This window comes from Annulohypoxylon maeteangense (assembly GCF_022496945.1).
Source record: "Annulohypoxylon maeteangense strain CBS 123835 unplaced genomic scaffold GGS22scaffold_2, whole genome shotgun sequence".
Lineage (NCBI taxonomy): Eukaryota > Fungi > Ascomycota > Sordariomycetes > Xylariales > Hypoxylaceae > Annulohypoxylon > Annulohypoxylon maeteangense.
Window position 1 is genome coordinate 773,370 of NW_025953249.1, and position 21,101 is coordinate 794,470.

The following is a 21,101-nucleotide window of genomic DNA, read 5'->3' on the forward strand; positions in this document are numbered from 1 at the left end:
GTCGCTAGAACCAGATCCAACGTTGCGAGGTTTACTGGGATATGTCTCTTCTTCACCAGAGCCGTCATTCGTACCACCGCTCCCGACCGTCGGACCCTTACTTGAACTTTGAGTTATTTTCGGAGACAAGGGCTTAGGCGGAAGTGGCTTAGGCGTGGGTGGCTCATATGGAGCTTTCCCAAATGGATCTTCATCTTCATTGTATGTAAGTTCTTCATGTATCGGTTCTTCATTTGTCGATTCATCGTCTAGTACCCCCTCAAGTACCCCCTCAAATGGGGGAGCCGGCCCAGGCTGGGTGCCTGGGAAAGGAGAAAGTCCAGAAGAAGTCCCAGGTGCGGGTGCCGTAAGTCCCGTGGGTGCTATAGGTGCTACTGCACTCTGCGGCTGAGATGTACCCTGTGATTGAGGTGTATAAACGCTAGCGTCGCTATACAACGTGCCTTCACCGATGAAGCTTTTTGAAGAACTGGGACGGAATGATGTACCGTCATTTGGGTAACCAGTTCCACTCGCTACCCCGAAAAATGGGGTCGAGGTCGAGACTGGCGCTGAGGGCTCTCGGTTATGGATGAGAGAATCCGGATCGGCGGATCTGTACCGTGTAGTAGCGTGCGTTGGCCTTTCTCGGTTGCCTGGGTCAGGAAAGAATTGTTGTCCAGCGAGTGTAGGAATAAAGCCAGTCAGTGCAGGTGTACGGCTCGGAACGTACAAATCGTCCAAGATATCGTCGGTATTTTCATCGTCAATTGCTTGATTTAAGCCTGCTAGGATTGCTGGTCGCTGGCCTTGGGTGCGAAGTGGTGGGTCTAACCAAATATCTTCTTGTTCGTCCGGGTCCTCACTAGCCCTCTCGCCCCTTCTAGCTTCTTCGACAGTCTCTTCTGCAACCTTTTGGAGATCATTCTCCATATTGAAGCGATTGCCGTCCTTGCCCCTCACTCGTCTCGTGAAGCGTCTATCTTCATCATCTTCGTTAACAAGGTCGGATCTAGGCTTTCTACCCCGTCTTCTCCTCACGTTATCAAGATTAACATGAGTATTAACGCCATACGACCCGTCATGCATAGGATATAGACTAGGCAAATCCGCAGATGGGGGTTCAGAATAGGGCGCTTGCCGTGAACCAGGAGTGTTGCTGCCGGCATTTGCACGGCTTCTTGCTCGAGTGTTGCGAGACGACATAGTGGATGTATAGTTCAAATAACCCCAGTAATCTTAGGTGATAGGTAAAAACCAATAATCTGGATGCGAAATTAGTACAAACTAGAAATGACGAAAGCTTTTCTGGGAAGGCCTTTGCGAGAGTGCGAGAATATGAGGGATCATAGGTAAATTAGGTATGAGGATTTATTTAAGAAGCGTGCATCCCGTCTTTTCCTAAGGCGACATTGATAATTGTTCAATGTGCAGTAAGAAAAAAAAAGGATGCGCATGCTACTATAGTGCGTGACCATAGTACACCTCAAATAATGAATGTGAATATGGATGGGGTGGCGTAGGTGAAATAGTGAGGTAGTGAGGTGAGAGGGGACTAAGCCTTACCTAAGATTACCCCTACCGCTAGATCTTCAACTGCAGGTAAGGTGACGATGCTTCATGTGAATCACAATAATTCACGATGATGGATCCGAATGGGAGAGGCGTTTTTGGTCGATTAGGAATAAATTCCGATGAAAGATGTAAAATCAAAAGGACGACAATTTTGGTGGAAGTAAATGTAGATGAATAGTTTTGTTCATTCCCAGCCACCTTGCCTAGGAGTTCAAGATCCAAAGACCTGACTCGATGCTGTGATTCTGAAAGCGTTCGGGTAGGAAAAAAATGTTGTAGTGCTTTGTTAACGTATACCGCTGCACATATGCGGAACGGTTACCGGGTGCGGTAACGCATGTGGGCGTTTTCTAGGATGCATAAAGATGCCAGCCGGAGTTGTCGAACTGAGATGCGACTCGACGAGAAGTTTCCGAAGACGGGTTAAGACATGGGACGGACAATGACTTTCTTTACACTTTAGTGCATCTAAAATGATCAAAGAAATGCCTGGAATGAAATTATCGGCATCGAGGTAGCAGCATCATTCATAAGTGGACGTCTTAGATTGGAGGAATGAGATATTGTACTTGTCCGGTCGCGTCGCGTGGCCTACCATTTAATAGGCAAGTATGAAGTAAGTACTTTGTATCTCCGGTCAGGTCTGCGTGAGTTGGCAAGGTTCACCCGCCACAGGTTAAGCCACATTCCTTGGCAATCGAACCCCTAGGCAATTTAAGTACGTACCTGCATCCTATTAAAGACTTGAACCTTGAACGTTGATTGAGCGGAACATTAAATTCATCATCATCCAATGCACGCCATTCAAGCGGACCAATTCTTTTAAACATTTGGGGAATATTCCTAATTCTTAGGGCATTTACAGAATAAAAACTGACAGTTCTCTCTTAATTGCCCAGGTGGTATCTCTGTACCGAATTATACCTAGGTATTGTACATACGAAGAATTCCTAGTCCTAACCTAGGTTTAATATAATGTACTCAAAGTCGTCGAAAATATCTTTGTCATTGTAAACAAAAGACTCGGCAGTTGCCCTCTACCTATGTACCTAGTACCCATATATATGCAGGCAGTACTCATCTCACCATTGATGGCAGTTCATATTAAAAGGATAGAACTAAAATGCTGATGCTTCTAAATCGAGGATTACCATTATTGTTACTATTATTCGTAATGGCAGAAAACTAATATATTAGCAAGCTGCTTATACTTACCTCAACCTCGTAATGGAACAAACATCAATACCACCACAACGAAAGATATCTATAAAAAGACGCTGCCATATTTACGCATGTTACCTCTCGTCAACTTACTTAGTACTAGGTAGTACCTATCACTTACTTAAACAGCACAGAATGTTTTAACCAGTTAAATTCCCTTTAGCAACGACAACTATACCTAGTACTTACAGCGTTGATCTGACCCGTTTGTTTGGTAACTTTTGGCGGGTAATCGAACGACGATTAATACTTCGCAGTAGTGCTCCTGTCTTAGTACCTGATAGGCTGTAAACCTTGTCTTTACCAGTTAAATGGTGTGTGATAAGTTCCGCTAACTGATGCACCTAAACCGTGATACTGTGCAACCCCATGCCCCGCAACTACCTTACCACAGTATCAAATTGTCTGATTTACTGTTACGATGCCTGTCAGATAGAGGGGCAACCTTGCAACCCCTCCAATTCAAGGTTTCGTCCAATTTTAAAATGGAGATCGCTGTTGACCGCCGCACCCTCAAAAGTCGCGACTTCGCCCACAATCATCACACAACATCTTCTCCCCTTTATAGACAATAATCTCTCTCTTTTACGCTTTGAATCATATCAATTGGTCTTTTTTACTCGTTAAAATGGCTGTAGGAACCGTTCTAATCACCGGGTAAGTGTTTCTCCCTCTTTATTCCGTCCGTGGGAGCTCAATCTATTTCCTCGTTAATTGCCCACTTTGTAAGACGACGACACTCCTGAGCAAACATGATTATGACGGAGATTGAGATTGATATTCCATGCTAACATTTTCGCATAGTGGTACAGGTTACATCGGATCGTTCACCACTCTTGCGCTACTCGAACACGGTTACGAAGTCATCATTGTAGACAACTTATACAACTCTTCCGAGGTCGCCCTCGACCGTATCGAGCTCATTAGCGGCAAGAGACCTGCTTTCTATAAGGTTGACCTTACCGACGAACCTGGTCTTGACAAAGTATTCGATGCGCATCCTACAATTGACAGTGTCATCCACTTTGCTGCGCTCAAGGCAAGCTCCTCGATTGTCGATCATCGATACCAAGTCGCTGACCTACGATCCAGGCTGTCGGCGAATCTGCCGAAATTCCTCTTGAGTACTACCGTGTAAATGTTGGAGGCACCATCTCCCTTCTCAGCTCTATGAAGAAGCACGATGTCAGCAACATTGTCTTCTCCTCCTCCGCGACCGTTTACGGTGATGCTACTCGCTTTGAGAACATGATCCCTATCCCTGAACATTGCCCAATCGGACCAACAAACACCTATGGTCGGACTAAGGCCATTGTCGAGAACATAATTGAAGATTTCATTAGTGCGCAGCGCCAGAACCTGAAGAAAGCCGACAAGCCGTTTGAGCAATGGAACGGCGCTAACCTGCGATATTTCAACCCGTGCGGTGCGCACCCCACCGGTATCATGGGCGAGGACCCCCAAGGTGTACCATACAACCTACTACCTTTGCTAGGTAAAGTTGCAACTGGCGACAGACCTAAGCTCTTGGTCTTTGGCGATGGTGAGTTGAAATTCTGGGTAGAGTTTTGATAATCGGGGCGTGCTAATATACTTTTCGTGCAGACTATCCTTCCAGGGATGGAACTGCAATTCGTGATTACATCCACGTTGTAGATCTTGCTAGAGGCCATCTAGTTGCCCTAAATTACCTCCGAGAGCACAAGCCTGGCGTCAAGGCGTGGAACTTGGGTTCCGGCAGAGGCAGCACAGTCTTCGAGATCATAAATGCATTCAGCAAGGTCGTTGGCCGTGACTTGCCATACGACGTGGTACCGCGAAGACAGGGTGATGTGTTGGATCTAACGGCAAACCCCACCAGAGCAAACCAGGAATTGAACTGGAAGACTGAGCTTACCATGGAGAAGGCATGCGAAGACCTTTGGCGATGGGTTTCGAATAACCCTAAGGGATACCGACAGGAGCCCCCGGCTGAGTTGCTGGCTAATGTCAAGGCTAAGGCCTCTTAGGTCCCTACCTAGGTAGATAATTACTAGGTAGTGATCGGTGAGTAGATGGCTAGTTACCTTGAGTCGCTGGTCTGATTTGGTAAGAGAGCACCATTTGCATGGCCATGCAGTGTAGGAATTGCCAGTTTACCCCATAGAATAGACCCAAAAATATCACGTCAGTTTCAAACTAAGAGATGCCCAACCCCAAGCATAGATCGAAAAGAGAGAATAAACAAGTCTATTAAGAATGCGGTGACAATTAATTACCAGGTTATCTCCGGGCTCTAGAACCTTGAATACTACATGTAATGTAGAACGCCTTTATGTAACCGGAAGTCGTCATCAAAGACAGCTTTAAGCTTCTTCCCCCATCCCCCATCCCCCCTTCCCCCAATTTACAATAAGATGCTTAATAAATGGGGTTTGTCCACGCTATCCCCGCAAGTGATTGCCTCTTATTAATAAATGATTGATTCAATGATGATCTTCTAAATTCGACATAGCCACAATTTGTTTATGACATGCTTAGAGACAATTTGTCCAAAGAGGCGGGGTCGAATCAACGACTCTCGTTGTCCTCGTTTACACACTAGTAGGGCCGATCTTCTCGGCCACTTGCGCGTTGTACGCAACAAACTGTAAGTGGTTCTTTAGTGACTGCCTAGAATGCCAATCCACCATGCCGTAGAAATTGCATCTGAATGAACGAATGAGATACAATGGGATGCGTGGCAGTTCACGGCGGCACGAGTTTAAATGGGAATCTTCGTCGCAAACAAGCTTTAGACGCGCTGCCGGTTGCGCAATGTGACAGATGGGAAGGGGCAGTGCAAGAAGAATCGATAAAGGCTAAAGCCAAGGAAAATATGGAGATGAACAGAAAACTAGGCGGATTTAAGAAAAGTGAATGGCTGATTGGTTGGAGGAAGGTTCCGTTTCACAGCCACTATCGAAGATCCACTTGACGTCCCTGAATGTGGCTTAAGCTTCCCCTTAGAGCTGTCTCGTCTCAGTTGGAAGCTCGAAAAGACTTGAAACATCCCATCGTATTCATCTTTTTCTTTTGATTTCGCCTTTCCAGCCTGGCTAGCTACCTTTACATTCGTTCTTTTCCCCCTCTCGCCTGTATATGACACATCACGGTGAATTATAATCAATTACTTATTTTGCATCAATTGGAGTATTTGGAATCGTCATTTGTTACCTAATTCTGTTACATACCGGAGTACTGAAGCCGACATCTTCGTGCCTCGTTATTATCTCTTACCATCAGACGAAATCGAAATAAGGCTATGAGATACATTCAATTCTCGTGGACGTATAATTATCTTAATTATCAGGCTCGAATATTTAATCAGAATTGATTGATATTATCTACTCAGTACCTACTTTCCAAGGTTGGTGTTGTAAGCAAGGCACGTACTGGTACTTACCTAGGTACCTAACTTGACGTTCGAGGTTGGGTCGATCTCCACAGTAGGGGACCGCATCCTTCCGATGCCACATGCCTGGACTCATTAACAACATGGAGAACTCTCCTATCCTGGATGAGAATAGGCGAACGCGACTTCAATTGCTAGGTGAGGAATGGGGCATAACATGTCAGCCGGTATCATCACCTTCGCCTAGACCTGATCATCCACCATCTTACCGGACGGACAACGACGACTTTCTTGCAGACGAACTCCTCAAGAGACAGCGCACGAATGAATCCCAAAATGAGAAATCCAAAGGTGGCCTTTCCCGTGCCTTCACGACTAAGAAGAAAACATGGGAATATAAAGAGATTTATAGCGCTCTCATAGCTCATATCACCAATCTAGGGTCACCGGGCGTTGCAGAGTGTTTGATATTGAGACTAAATCTAGCTGGCGGTAACCTCAACTTGGCACAGAAGAGTCGGACCAGTTTGTTAAGCAGAAGGAAAAGTCTCGATCTAGCCGAGCGCAGCCAGGTACTCCAAATCGCTGTAAAGAATAATCACTACGAGATGGTTGAAGTTCTCTTGCCGTACGCCGATGCTCTAAGCTTAGATACCGCGTTGCCTAGCGCAATCCGGAACGGAAATGCAGGAATTGCTTCGCTCCTTATACGATATGGTGCTAGTGCAAGTCAGACGGCGGATGGTCAAGACGCATTTCGGCAAGCCTGTGTTGTTGGTGGGCAGCCCGACTTAGTTGCCCTTGTTCTAGGTTCTGAAGGCCGACCATCTGCGGCGTGGTTGTCACAATCCATGGTCGAGGCAGCGAAGGCTGGATGTCTTGGTACAGTGATCCATCTTAGCCAGTCAATAGCGGATGGAAATCACGATGGTGCTGCAGCCTTAAAAGCTGCTATCGCCCTAGGACGGAGGGACATTGCTCTCGCCATCGTTCTCGGCAATAAGCGACCAACACAGCCTGGCCTTAATGAAGCTTTCGATCAACTCATGACCCATCAAAACATTAACCCGAACGAGAAGATAGCGATGGCGGAGATTTTATTATGTGCTGGGGCAAATGGTGATTCGGTATCAAAAGCTCTAATCCACGCGTGTAGCACGTACTTTCTTGAGATGGTACACCTACTCATCTCTTACGGCGCCTCCATCGAATATCAAGATGCGATTGCAGTTCGCAAGGCAGTATCTAAAGGCAAGATCGATTTGGTGGAAGTGATGTTAAATGGGAAGTTAAAGTTCAGTTCACAATACGCATCGGAGTGTGTAGAACTACTACCGAAGAAGATGAGGTTTGAGGATAGACACACATTGCTAAATCTTCTGCTTCATAAAGGCGCAGCCGGCGCACCGCTAGACGAAGCATTAATTGATGCGGTGGAAACAGGCGACCTCGAAGCAGCAAAATTACTTCTTACTCCGTTGTTCCCTGGTGGAAAGATTGTCGGAAGCAAGGATATTCGAAAAGGTCCTCGAAGTATGATATTCGAACGACATGAGACTTCGTCAACAGATCATAAAGGTGCTCTGGCGTTACAAATCGCCGTGAAGAGGGGAGATATTGCTATTTCAAACTTGATCCTATCAAACAAACCACCCAGTCCTGTTGCACTAGCACAAGTCTTCCCTAGCGTACGGAATCTGCCATCTCTCGAACGGTACCAAATCGCGGAGATGTTTCTAAGAGCAGGTCTTACTGGGCCATGTGTGCATTCCGCCTTGGAAAATGCTATCGACGAACGGCCACCACATCGCGACGAAAAGCTGATCGCGCTTTTTCTCCGCTATAATGCTGACGTTAACTTCAACGAAGGGCATACAATCACCGCAGCTATCTCGCAAAATGATACCCGATTATTAGAAAGGTTACTCAAGAGCAAGCCGACCATTCAAGTAGCAGCAAGAGCAGTCCATAGGGCAATGCAGGTTGGCGACAGTGCGATACGCTTAGAAATGATCAACATGCTCCTAGCGGCTGGCGCGTCACAAGGCGGTCCCGAGGTGTCCACGTCAGTCGATGTGGCGGTGCAAGCTAATCCTCCAGATAAACGACTACTCAAAACCCTACTACAACAAGGCAATGCCGATGTAAACATCAATGGAGGAATAGCCGTGGAGCACGCCGTGCTGCAATCCGACCCGGAAGTCGTCGAGATGGTTCTTGGTCTAGGGCAGCCCAATGACGAAAGTCTGGAACGAGGCTTGAAGGCTGTCGCAAAGCTCCCAACATCCCCTAATAAAACAGACAAATTGAATTCGATACTACGCCGAACAAGATCGAGCGACACTGTTACTTCGCTGCTTATACAAGAGGTGCAAGCCGTGTTAAAGGTGCCTCCTCACGAGCAAAATTTCTCGTCGATAAAGGTCTTGTTGGCAAATGGCGCTGATATCAACGCTATGAACGCTGAGGCATTGTGCCGCACGATCGCTGCAGCAAACATGCAGTTAGCAGAGGTTCTATTCGCTACTAAACCGAATGCCAATTCAATGGCATTTGCTATGCCTCATGCTCTCCGTATTCGCGATTTGATGGATAGACTAACATTCACGCAAAAGATCCTAGAGAGCGGTATACAACCAAACGAAGTAAATAGGGCCCTCGTCTTCGCCGTTAACACCTACCCTGATGATATACCCTTGATCAATACCCTCTTGGCCGGCGCTGATACACGTGATGGCCAAGCCCTAATGGAGGCAATCAAGAGGGAGAAACAAGATATTGTGGAATTAATCTTACGCAAGAAGACTTTTCCAGTCGAGATTCTCAACACTGGCTTCACACATGCGACGAGAGGCAAAAACAAGAGATCGAGGAGTATGTCTTCTATGAATTTGTTAAAAGCCGGTGCATCAGGAGATGTAGTATCAGATGCGTTATTAGCAGCAGCGACAGATGGCGACCTAGATTTCGGCACGATCTTAGTACAGAACGGTGGCAGTGTAGAGCACAAGGACGGCCAGGCGATTATAGAGGCCTGTAAATCGGGGGCCGTCGAGGTTCTAGCAATGCTATTAGCAGGTAATTCTAAAGTAGCAGAGAAAACGCTACAAAGAGGCTTTCAAGCCGCTACGCAAGTGGGAGACCTAAAGAAGCGGGCTGAAGTATTCAAGTTACTGCTACAGATGGGTGTTACCGGAGAAGTGGTTGATTCCCAGCTTATATCCGCCGTTAGGTACGGTGACGATGGGAAAGACCTAGTGACACTTCTGCTGGTATATGGAGCAAGTCCCGATTATAACGACGGGGATGCTGTCGAAAAAGCGGCAAGAAGCGCTTTCTTAGGCAACTTGGAGATGTTATTGGGTATAATCGACGTCGGGGGACGTCAAAAACGCCCATCTTCTCATACGTTAGTTCGCGCAATAGATGCGTGCTGGGACCTTAGCAGGGACACGAGGTTTACCGTCTTGAATTGGGTATTTAAAGTAGGAAAGCCTGTCCCCAGCGCCGTCCATAATGCATTAAACCGCGCAGTCAACGAAGAAGAACCCGAAGAAAGACTCATCGAATTACTCATTAGTAATCGGGCATCTCCAGCTGCGAACGGCTGCCAGACTCTGATTGATGCGACAAAAACTCTAACACCCGCGGCCTTCGCTAATCTTTTGGAGTCGCGGATAACTGCCGAAGATGCTTCTTTAGTATTTAGCAAAGCATTCGTGGCTGAAAATGTCGCCTCATGGCTATCTAGTCGTGGTTATGAAATTGCGAAGCACCTACTTGAGAAAGGCGCTGCTGGTGATGGGGTGGGCGCCGCGTTCGCTGCAGTCCTGGGTCTATATGTTGAGACACATGCATCACTGGCCAACAATTTTGTCGACTTGCTCCTTAAATATGGCGCGGACGTTAACTATAACAACGGAGAAGCATTTCAAAATGCGGCTGCTCAGGGAGACCCCGATCTTCTGAAGAGATTATTACGAGAGAACCCAAATGCACAGGCAATGACGTTTGCGTTCCCTCGGATCTTCGATGCCACTGCATCTGAAGATGATGTGTACGACCTTATCACGATATTCATAGAACACAATGACGGTCAAAGCCAGATGGACGTTGCATTCACTCAATCTGACTCACAGCCCGTCCTCATCAGAGCATTATGCCAATTCCCTCGATCAACGAAGATCCTCGGTGCGCTTTTAGATGCTGGTTTCTATCACGACCAGATGACAACGTGCAAAGTGATGGAGGAGGTCGATGAAGAGCCCGTGACACTTCTAATGTGGGCGCTGTTACAGCCCCAGAAGAAAATCAGCAGCGGAGTAATCAACTTATTAATAGAAAGAGGTGCTAAGGTGAATCACGAGACACCTATTTCCCATGTCACGCCTCTAATGTTGGCCATACAATGTCATCGCCAGGATATCGTTAAATCCCTGTTATTGGCAGATGCCGATGTTGACATAACAGACGCTACAGGGAGGTCTCCATTGTCGATGGCGTCTGCCGTTGGCGGTGATCTAGCCATTACCATGATGTCGAACTTGCTAGCCGCAGGCGCTTCTAGGAACGACGGTTCGCTCCACAACGCAGCTCGAGAACTCAATCTGCAAGCCATGCAAATTCTAGTTCAATATAAACACGACCCTGATTTCCCAAGTTCGCTCCATGATGGACGTAGTGCTCTTGGTGAGCTATGCCTCCACGCTGCCGACGTAGGCGAAATTACTCCTCGTCGAGAGAAAGCAATGGAGAAGGCGATCAACTTCCTTCTTGCAAGTGAATCCGACGTTACCCTCCAATCTAACGGTAAATCGGTTCTACTTTTAGCGTTAGAGTCGGTTGACCCCCTCACTACTACGAAAGTCTTATTACGAGCAGATATGTGGAAATTCATCAACAAACCCTTCAATTACTACTCCGACGGCAAATACACATATTCTCCCACTATGTACGTCCAGCGCGTATTGCCAGACTCAGATCACAAGTCGCAACTCCTAGCATTACTACGGGCGAATCGTGGGATCGATGTTTACTATGCCAATACCGGTCCGCAACCCGACGACGCCATAGGCATGCCTACAAGCGTCCAGCTTGAGGAACAAGAACGAAAATCACGCTTAGCCCGCCTTCAAGAAGAGAACGAAGAACATACTCGCGCCATCCAGCGGAACAAGGAGCTTGCCGCAGTACAGGCACAGATATGGGCTAGCCAGGCAGAATTGGAGGACGCGCGCAAGAAGAAGTCGCACAATGCGGACTTAACGGCGATTCAGGAGCGCGCACGCGTCGAGGAAGAACTCTTCAATTCGGCGATGCGACAACAGCGCACGCGCCATATAGTCGAGGTTCAACACCAGGAGGCGCTTACCCACGCAGGGCTAACCCGGGCCCAAGCCATCGCGGACGCGGAACTCGCAGTTGAAGCGCAGAAACAGAGCCGCATGCTCAAATGGGAGCGCGATATGGGTAGCGAGCGCGTGGGCAACGCGAACCAACTGAGCAGTATCAGACTCAGAGAACGAGAAGAGCTGGAGATTTTGGATAAGGCTGCGGATCAAAGGCTCAAGGTCAGGCTGCAGGAACAGAAGAAATTGGTCGATAGCCAGAGTACGCTGGCGGCGAACATTGCGGGCGCTGGATCGGGCGCTAGAAGGCAGATTGGGTACGTTAGTGGGGAGCTCGGGCCTGATTAGGCTTGCTTTTAGCGTTGGAGCGGGGTGTATGGGGTTAAAGTTTTGGAAATGGTGCGCAAGATTTTGGAGTCGAGAATGCATTTTGGGGCTCCTGACATATTTGAGAAGAAACTACTTCGTGATATTGAAGATATGAAGCTACTTTGCGAGAGTAGGGATATCCGTGGGCTTGCTGTTAAGAGAATAGGGATATATAGATCAGTTATTCTATATGTCAATTGAGATAATTGATGGATACCATTTGAGATGGATGTTTCGATTCATTCCCCCAGAGCTATTTGTGTTGTTGCGACGAGAACTCTAGCGACCTGCTAGGGGTATTATTGAAGATGGAGTCGCCTGAGAGCTCTGTATTTACGGGCGAGCTGTTTTGTTTAGGGATGAATTTGGGGTTGCTGTGGGTGGGACTACGATAATACGGTCCTCTTACAAAACCGTCCCAAAAAATCAGTAGGTATTATACCTAGGAGGTTTAGTGCTCCAGGGCTGTATACATCCTGTATTTTTATCGTTTAATCTCTTCTGGGGCTGTAGTAGTAGGGGATTTGGCGCTGGAACTATGGAGAGTTAGTGATCAATTATGCTGAGCAGTTTTGATTACTGGCCCACTGTTCCCGGCAACGGTTCAGCAACAGCTTTCAATGAGGTGTCATAAAAGTGAAGCTGCTGCCTATGAGCATGCAAATAAGGCTTATATGTGACATGAAGATTTTCATATTATCAAGTACCTAGTATATTAATAGGTAGAACGAGAAGTTGAAGCCATTATCGAGCGCGACTGTTATTAGGTACTAGTGGATTTTAAATATGGATAGCGCTAACGCCCCTGTAGAAACAGGGGGCTTGGCGATGGAATACAGTGCTTGTGCACTATGGACAATGTACCTAGGTAGGGAAGTAAGGTTGGATTTTAGCACCAAATCGCCCGCTATCTAGCACTTACAAATAGCCTGTCCATAAGGAAGATTTCGTTGATACCTGGTATTTGACCTAGAAATTTTCATGTGACTCATCATGATATGTATTCTAGTCACCTAAATAACGACGAAGTTGTGGTTGGTTAATTGACATTCGGCAGGAATGTAGAGTAACGAAAGTCCTATTACCACATCATCCCACCCTAGCCTAAAGCCATGAAGTTGAACTATAGGAAGCTTTCGAGAGAAGTAGCACCCATAAATCAAACCTGAGCTTCGATTTCATCCCACGCGCAAGTGAAGTTTTCCAGGGCATCTTCAAGAGCTTCTACTGTCAGAGGTGTCCCCGTAGCCTGACAAATAATCGTTGCGCAAGAAATCGTGTTTTTGATCTATTTATGTTAGTATCTAGCTTTCTTTCGTATCTATGTATTCAACAACTTACCTCTCGACCATTGATTTCAAAACGAGCGAGTCCTTTTAGGGTGTCCTGTTCGAAGTCCGGTAGGAAGTTCTTCCAAATTGCTAACCGACTTTGCTCATTCAAGGGAAGGTAATTGAACTTGAAATGAATGCGACCTAAATAGGCACCCGTTAGCACAGAGTTGGCTATCTAATAAATTGGTTGATATGTGAAAGTTGGACTTACTCTTGAAAGCTTCATCAATGTCTTGGTGGCGGTTCGTAGTCAAGATAACTATACCTTGGAAGTATCTTGTAGGCGTCTGTTAGTACTACCTAGGAACTTATTTCGACTCAGATTGACTTACTCTAATCTTCTCAAAAATGCCCCTACTAGTACGTTCTCTTGAAGTTGACCATCTACTCGTTTCCGGAGAAATATTTCGGCTTCGTCAATCAACAGCACACAGCCCCACCGGCGAACCATTGACATGATCCTACTAAGCTTCATGTCAAGTTCTTTGGCGTCAACACCTAACTCACCCGCATTGATGATATAGAGTGCCCTTTCAGCCAATTCAGCTACAACTTCCGCTGTCAATGTCTTGCCGGTTCCTGGAGCACCACTAAGGAGTCCGACAAGACCTTTTCCTTTCCCTTGAATGATATCATCGAACCCGGATTTACAGGACCCATAGCCCTTAATCAGAGCCGAGATAAGATTTCGCCTCTTCTCACTCACGACTAGCTTGTCGATGGCATTTGTATCCCAGGTGACATCCTCCAGTCGAGTGATGGCAAAACCTCCCCACTTCTTTTGGTCAAAACTATAGCCTAGAACACGGTGATTGCAGAAGATGAGATTTTCGTCAGATATGTTCTCTGGTAGAATATGCTCGAAGACAGTGGGTAGAAGGAGGTCATCATTCGGAAGATTCATTCTGAAAGCGACTGTGTCGATCATGACCTTCCCGCTAGAGTAGAATTTCTTCAGGAGCCATCTCATACTTTCAAAACGGCATTCGACACCCATGCCCTCATATTCTTTGCATGAAGGCTCCTGTAGGCATATGTAACTTTTACCTCTATCTTTCAAAATACCAAGTAGATTGGATGCATCGGGATGGAAACGCAAGGGGAAAGCTGAGAGATTGGTGATTGCCTTTGTTCCACTGAAAAACGGAATCCGGAGCGTATTTTCACCCCAGCCAAGATTTCTCCCGTCGTGATTGATCATGGTAGCCTCAATCTGGTAGAATGTTTCCTGATGCTCTTTGATGTCTATAGTCGTTCCAGTGCTAAACTTATACGCCTGTGGTACATCCAGATGCTCGCATTGCTCGATGATCACACAACCCGGTGGGAATAAACTCCACAGATGCTTGAAGGTTATCTTTCCTTCTTGGTGTAATGATTGGATCTCAGATCTATCTGCACCATAAAATTGGTCCACAAACTTGTCCACTTCCTTTATATCATCCAGAGTTTGCGATCCTTGCGATTTATCTGCCCCTCCTTGAGCCAGGTATGCGCTGGTCAACAAAGGGGCAACATGGAATAAAACTTCTGGTTTGAACTACTAATGAATGAGAATGGGTTTATTTGACGGATATTCGGGGGATGCTTACGGTGGGTGGTACCTGATGCACACCTTCGCATCTTGTATCTCTGAGCACACTTTGGAAGAGATCTACCAGGTTTTGAGACTTGATTTTTACAGAAGTCTCTTCTGGGATTTCCCTGCGGAAATCGATATCTCTTTGCACGACGAGTGAATATCCTTTGAAACGATCCTTCTTTGGAGGATGTGTTGTCTTGGCAAAATGCCATTGACGATCTTTCCTACGGTTACTGTCAGCCTTCACAGGTAGTGAATACCCTGATAAGCAATACACTTACCGACTATAAACTCGGTCAACTAAAAATGTTCCCTTTGAAACCAGTGGCATGGTTTCTCGAGTATCTGTCTCCATGATGACTACCTGTTATGAATAGTACTATCCATAATATGACAAAGGTGAATTGAAAACAACTGAAGAGGCAGGCTCCGGGGTCCAGATCAAGATATAACAAATTCTCGAGCCTCGAGGCTCTGAGACTCCGAAACAAGTATATACCTAGGTACCTATCTATCTATACATTTGCGTTGATCTTTTGGATGAGACGTTCTTCTGGTCTCGAGTACCTCTCCATCCCCCCCTTCATTGGTGTGAAAAGGAGGGGTTAAAGGAGGCGAGGCTATTCGAGGCTATGTTAACTCGTGTGCATGAATTTGATTTGTTTACCTTTATGCAGGCTCTGTGATCTAAGGCAACTGCTTACCATGAGTCATAAATAAGGATGGTGAGGCATATTATCTCAATCACTGTGCATGATAAGGCTATCAAGGCAACGACAATCTAGTCCGCGCGATCCGGCTCTCCTCGACTACTCAAATCACATACACACAGAGTTCAAAAATATGTCTTAAACGTTTTCTTTCCCATCTTACCTTACATGGCAATTTGTAACATTTGTTTCGCGATTTCAAGATTTTGACTTCATAAGAAATTCCGCGCAGTATAGGTAGGTAGTTTGAGAAGGTAATTGCTGTCTTTATTACGAAATATCAATGAACATGAACCCTCCCACTACAGCATTTGGACATGCGATCCAGGCAATTCTAGATCAACCAACAAAGAAACGACAACCGAAATTTATTCAATCATACCGCAACAACGGCAATGTCCTTTCGGCCAGCGATGTGAATGATCTATTGGTGGGAATGGAGAAGGATACGAGTCAGAAAGGTATCAAGAAGGTTCTAAGGCCGGTTTTTGAAGCTATACGCGATTATGATGCCGTTATTACAACGTTGGGTATGTTTTATATAAGGTAGTGAAAAGTAGGTAACTATTGAACGTTTAAACTAACATGTTTATCATCTAGTTAATGCGTATCCAATGCCTTGCGCCTTGATTTGGGGGGGCTTCAAGGCTATGTTAGAGGTAAGGAAAGCTATTTAGTTGTCAATATCTGTATAATGGTACCTACGTACTCATGCTTACTTCCACAGTGCTTTAGTAGATACACTATGGTTTTTGATAGAATCGAACAGCAACTCAAAAGTCTAACCCAACAGCTCAAACGCTTGAAGGACTATGAGTCTCTATTCAAAGAATCTATCGACATGCAAAGTCTCCTAACTGAGACTTACATCAATATCATACAGTTCTGGGCACAGGTCGAAGAACTCTGTTCAAATTCAGGTATGGTAACTTACTGCTTGCTCTGGGACAGGTTGGCTCACTTCTATGCAGGTCTCACTCTGGCTATAAAATCGATAACTTCGGTATCACTGAAGAAATTGAATAACATCGTAGAAATAATCACAAATTGCACCAATTCTATTGTTCAGATAGTCCCTATAGTACAAGAGGGGATTCGAAGAGGGGAACATGAGCGTATCGTTGATGAGCACCGGAAGAATGGGGCTGTACTAAATGAATGGACCCGACTTCAAAAGGAGGAGCGCGTCGGTACGTATGTATTTGAGTACTTTGATGGTGATATTTACTAACTGCGCCAAAGAACAAAGACGAAGGACTATAGATTCGTGGCTGGGGGGAACCACATTACTAAGCAACAATTACAGACATCAACAGAATGGTGAAGAAACACTCCTTCCTGGCGCTGGTGAGTGGCTCATTGAAGACTCATCATTTAAGGCGTGGTTAAGCCAGAATGATGGATCAAACATGATATGGCTCCATGGTGCACCAGGCTCTGGTAAATCTGTCATATGTTCTCGAGCAATCATGGAGGCAAGGGCCAGGTCTACAAATCAGCCAGCAGCCGTTGCCTTCTACTACTACAGTTTCGACCAGGATGACGACTCTTATGTGGCTACAGTATACAAGAACGTCGCAGCACAATTATTCCACGAGTTAGTTGGACCAGATGATATCTCGGATCTCTTGATCAACCTTACGAAGTCCGCTGACAACGAAGGAGCACTGAGAGAATTCATCCAAATATTACTCATGAATTCGACACAGACATATATATTCCTTGATGGAATTGATGAACAGCTTAGACACCCTAAACGCTGGGAGAATGTGAAGAGAGCTCTTCGGTTCTTCGTGGGCCTTGCGCAACAGCCCAATGCTCGATTGAAGTTGTGGTGCAGTTCACAAGACAGGCAAGGCATTAGAGATGAGCTTCACAGCTTCCAAGAAGTAATTGTCAACGAAAACACAAACATCAAGGACATTGACGCATTCCTTGATGTTGGCCTCAAAAAGCTACAAAGCACATTCTCGACGCCTACAAGCCACTCCATGGCCCCGATTCTTGAACGGCTCAAAGGAAAAATCCACGGGAACTTCCTTTGGGCTAGCATGATGCTCGAGACTATCCGTGGCGCAGTGAGCATAAGAGATGTCCGACGGATAATCAAACAAGGCCTCCCCAAAAACTTTGAGGTTTATCTGACGCAGCAAATTCGTAACCTTAGATGGTCCCCATCCACTGTGTAAGATTACAGACAATCAATATCTGCCTACCTCTATTGACATACGCACAGGAAGATTCTATCAATCTTAACGTATGCGAAACGACCGCTATTCCTTGAAGAATTGTGTGAGGCGATAGAGGTCTCGGATACACCATACGGAGAAAACATTGGAGGTGACGGACAAGTCTTCCAGAACCAAATCACATATCATTGTGCACCCTTCATTCGCATTGACCAAGTCATGAGCAAGCCCCCAAAGCAGCTATGCAGACTATGTCATTCATCTGTGAAAGAATTCCTCATCCAAAACCCAAAAGTTCTTGGGCATCCAGGCGACATTAATGTGATAGAGATAAGCCCGATCATATTGGCAGAGTCTTGCTTAAGATATATGCAACAACCAAGATATTCCGAACTTCTCCAAAGAAAGAGCGACTACCTTTTCACAACTTCTTGGGGCGAAGACATACGAAACCAAAATTTACTCCTATACTGCGCCAAATTTTGGGGGCGTCATTTGGAAATGGTGACATTTTCTCAAGATCTAGGTTGGGAGCTTGAGAAATTCATCACATCTCGAAATTTTCTGACATGCATTCAAATTCAAAGTCTATTTATTGACGGTAGGTCGTTTTATACGAGTCAATCGATTTACCTCGGGGGCTATCTGGGTAGTATGATCTAACAAGAAAATTAGGTTGCTTTTCTGCCTGCATCAATAGTTCATGGCATGGCGATAAGTGTGTTGTTAGGCTCAACGAACTTCCAGAATGGTTTCGTACTAACTACCATGGTGGCGAATGTCTATACCAGCAGTACCGTACTGCTATGGATGAATGGGACAAGTTCCTATATTCCTGCTCCAGTATAACTGGTCCGTTTCCGGGTGAACTAAGAAAAGGCCTTTGGGGAACCCTCGGCACAACTAACATCTTTCACAAGCTGCCTAGTGAATTCAAGGCATATACAATTCAGGCACCAGATGATAGTTCTACAGCCGAAGTAACCATACTTTATGAAAAGGTTATTCCCCTGTCTTCTGAGATACTAATTTTCAAGTCTACCCATGCGTAAGTTGCCTACCCACCCAGATACCTACCTATACATCGTTATTTAATGTGTCCAGTACTAATGGAATGTGTAGCCTAGAAATTTATCCTCAATGGGACATCATATGCGAACAATGGCAATGGAGCAAGAATCACAAGCCAAAGTTGAAGAGGATTCAAGAGCTTAAGATGCCATTGAGCAAAGACGTCCCATCTCCGGCGGAGATACCCTATGATACGTCTATGAGAATGCCTTTCATAAGTCTTTCTAATGACGGGTTGTTCCTCCGAATTGGTCCGGAACTATACTTTCGAAATCGAGAAGGCATATTTGAATCGAGTACCTTGATCGTCAGTAATGGAGCTCGCTATATTCATTCAGACCATAGAGCGAACGTTTTCGTATTCGCCTCACACTACAGGCTTTCGGAGTTATTTGTAGAACCAGCGCAAGATGACGCCGACCTATCCTCTATGAGTATACTTCAGGACGATGACTCAATCTCTTCTGATTCGGGTAGCTTCGGTGGAAACGGAAGTATCAATAGCGTATCTGTAGATTCCGACTTTTATGATGACAGATCAAGCCAATCTCCGATCAATGATTCCCTCGAAGCATCCGTGGGGAGTTTTAGCAGGGCCTCGTCGGATTGGGACTTCTCAGAATCACGCTCCGTCCGTGAGTACTGGAGTGACGGATCATCCGATATGCTTTCTGACGAGATTACGGATGGTATCGATTCCGATTATAATAACGATTTCGATTCCGACCAAGATATTGATACCTATGAATCATTCGAATCACAGGGTATAGAAGGAAACATCAACGACGAGGTCGCAGAAAAAGAGCTTGATCGAATCTCGTTGGCATCAGGGTCTACCTCAGATAGCGTTACAAGCTCACCCCGAATAACTAGAACCGAGATCGATCCTATCGACCCCTTATTGACCAAACAGAGAAATATTATTAAGAAACTTCTACGGATTGATAGTCCAAATACGGAAGCCGAATGTATTAGCGACGTTCAAGTATTCCGATCCGAATCAGGAGGCAAATACATTCCAGTATTCCACTTCTCCCAACGTTCGCGTGGATCACTGATTGACTCGCCTCCAATCATACATCCGAGCAAAGATTTGATTGTCTGGCCCAATGGCGCAGGGGAAGCCATATTCGGGAATTTCAGCGACAAAACTTACTTTGCCTTAAAGCTTAATTCGCTCTCTCATCATTGCCTGATTTCCGTCCAGGGGAAATTCTCACCTTGTGGCCAATATATACACTTTGCTTCGTTCTACGGATGCTTCTGTTCCTGGTTTGACAACAAGGGCGTATTAAAGGATGGAATCGATGGGGAAACTTATACTGGCACTAAAATACTCATTACAACTCATCGACTATCCAGGCGTAAGCCTACTAAGAGACTACCGCGATTGGTGTTCCGGGAAACAGTTCAGGACTTCCCGCATAACATAAAATATAAGACTCCAAATTCAACTGCCCCTTCTCTCGGATTCACTTTATCATGGACGAAGGACCACCTCTTCATGACTATCCATAATGCAGTAAAGCCTCTGCTCAACATACTTCGCATTCCACTATTCCAAGCTGATCCAAGCCAAGAGTCCGCTTATAGAGGTATAGGCAGGGTATGCCGAAATGATGGAATTGTCTTCCTACCAAAATCTTCGGCTAGCCGAGACATTTATTACTTCCCACTCCATGCTACCCACGAGAGTCAGTCCTCGCTGGTGTCTAAACCGAGACAGAGCAAGGAGAAGGTTGCGATGATATTTCTGTCGTCTACCAGTAAGGAAAACTCGCAGATATGGCTCAAGAGTGCGCAAGAGGAACCAACTCGAGAGTCCAGTCCACCCCAAATTGTATTCCTCACTGCATCCCAACTGGGCAATTGGACTCCCGTCCAGGAATCGAAATTCTATAACAAAAAATATTGGGATATTGCTCAAGCAACAACTTCAGAAGGTGATGAGATACGGGCAAAATTCCATGCTGCCAAGTTCTGCGAGACCTGCGGGGAGATTTTGGTGAGATGAGAAATATGCCTCAACCCAACCTCTTCGCGGCACTGAATTTGCAAGATAGGATAACCGAAAGAGTTCCTAAAACTTAAGGGAATCCCGTGCTAGGTATTATGGATACCTAAATTTACCATCACTTTGTTCTTCTCGGAGGAATGCACTAGGTACAGAAATAGAAAAGATCTAAATAGATATTAGACCATTAGCTATCTGAGAAGAATAGGCTACCTAGATGAGATAGTGTGTTGCATTGACGTGGTTTGCCGTCACTCAAACAAGCCGAGAAACGATCTCACGGTGCTATCCCATATGTACCTATTTTCCCGTTACTCCTCAAAAAGGGGCTAAAAG

At 45.7% G+C, this 21,101-nt stretch overlaps 4 protein-coding genes across 4 annotated transcripts; 3 read left to right on the forward strand and 1 right to left on the reverse strand.

The window, feature by feature from the left end:
- The first annotated feature begins 3,239 nt into the window (after window positions 1-3,239).
- GGS22DRAFT_152340 (UDP-glucose 4-epimerase) lies at window positions 3,240-5,025 on the forward strand. The gene is made up of 4 exons (XM_047959665.1): window positions 3,240-3,432; window positions 3,580-3,814; window positions 3,868-4,318; window positions 4,381-5,025. Exons 1-4 carry the CDS (start codon window positions 3,404-3,406, stop codon window positions 4,782-4,784), a joined length of 1,119 nt encoding a protein of 372 aa, XP_047822615.1. The 5' UTR covers window positions 3,240-3,403; the 3' UTR covers window positions 4,785-5,025.
- Window positions 5,026-8,187: 3,162 nt separating this feature from the next.
- GGS22DRAFT_152343 (uncharacterized protein) lies at window positions 8,188-12,113 on the forward strand. The gene has a single exon (XM_047959666.1). The coding sequence runs from the start codon at window positions 8,359-8,361 to the stop codon at window positions 11,842-11,844; it is 3,486 nt and encodes a 1,161-aa protein (XP_047822616.1). The 5' UTR covers window positions 8,188-8,358; the 3' UTR covers window positions 11,845-12,113.
- Window positions 12,114-12,614: 501 nt separating this feature from the next.
- Window positions 12,615-15,204, reverse strand: GGS22DRAFT_152344 (P-loop containing nucleoside triphosphate hydrolase protein). The gene is made up of 6 exons (XM_047959667.1): window positions 15,063-15,204; window positions 14,792-15,005; window positions 13,532-14,739; window positions 13,411-13,475; window positions 13,207-13,340; window positions 12,615-13,153 (listed from the first exon to the last, which is right to left on the reverse strand). Exons 1-6 carry the CDS (start codon window positions 15,134-15,136, stop codon window positions 13,025-13,027), a joined length of 1,824 nt encoding a protein of 607 aa, XP_047822617.1. The 5' UTR covers window positions 15,137-15,204; the 3' UTR covers window positions 12,615-13,024.
- Window positions 15,205-15,780: 576 nt separating this feature from the next.
- GGS22DRAFT_184363 (uncharacterized protein) lies at window positions 15,781-20,765 on the forward strand (the record flags this gene model as incomplete). Its single annotated transcript, XM_047964183.1, has 8 exons — window positions 15,781-16,021; window positions 16,092-16,150; window positions 16,219-16,411; window positions 16,463-16,681; window positions 16,734-17,676; window positions 17,728-18,281; window positions 18,356-18,728; window positions 18,803-20,765. The coding sequence occupies 8 exons, from the start codon at window positions 15,781-15,783 to the stop codon at window positions 20,763-20,765; spliced, it is 4,545 nt and encodes a 1,514-aa protein (XP_047822618.1).
- Window positions 20,766-21,101: the final 336 nt, after the last annotated feature.

What these genes read in the sequence shown, in the direction of transcription:
- GGS22DRAFT_152340 (XM_047959665.1), top strand. Translation starts at nt 3,404, where the DNA reads ATGGCTGTAGGAACCGTTCTAATCACCGG. An exon ending in TCCACTTTGCTGCGCTCAAG is followed by an intron (nt 3,815 to 3,867) that starts GCAAGCTCCTCG and finishes CCTACGATCCAG; the next exon opens with GCTGTCGGCGAATCTGCCGA. An exon ending in GCTCTTGGTCTTTGGCGATG is followed by an intron (nt 4,319 to 4,380) that starts GTGAGTTGAAAT and finishes CTTTTCGTGCAG; the next exon opens with ACTATCCTTCCAGGGATGGA.
- GGS22DRAFT_152343 (XM_047959666.1), top strand. Translation starts at nt 8,359, where the DNA reads ATGGTTCTTGGTCTAGGGCAGCCCAATGACGAAAGTCTGGAACGAGGC.
- GGS22DRAFT_152344 (XM_047959667.1), bottom strand. Translation starts at nt 15,136, where the DNA reads ATGGAGACAGATACTCGAGAAACCATGCCACTGGTTTCAAAGGGAACA. An exon ending in TGCATCAGGTACCACCCACC is followed by an intron (nt 14,740 to 14,791) that starts GTAAGCATCCCC and finishes ATTCATTAGTAG; the next exon opens with TTCAAACCAGAAGTTTTATT. An exon ending in TTGAAATCAATGGTCGAGAG is followed by an intron (nt 13,154 to 13,206) that starts GTAAGTTGTTGA and finishes TAACATAAATAG; the next exon opens with ATCAAAAACACGATTTCTTG.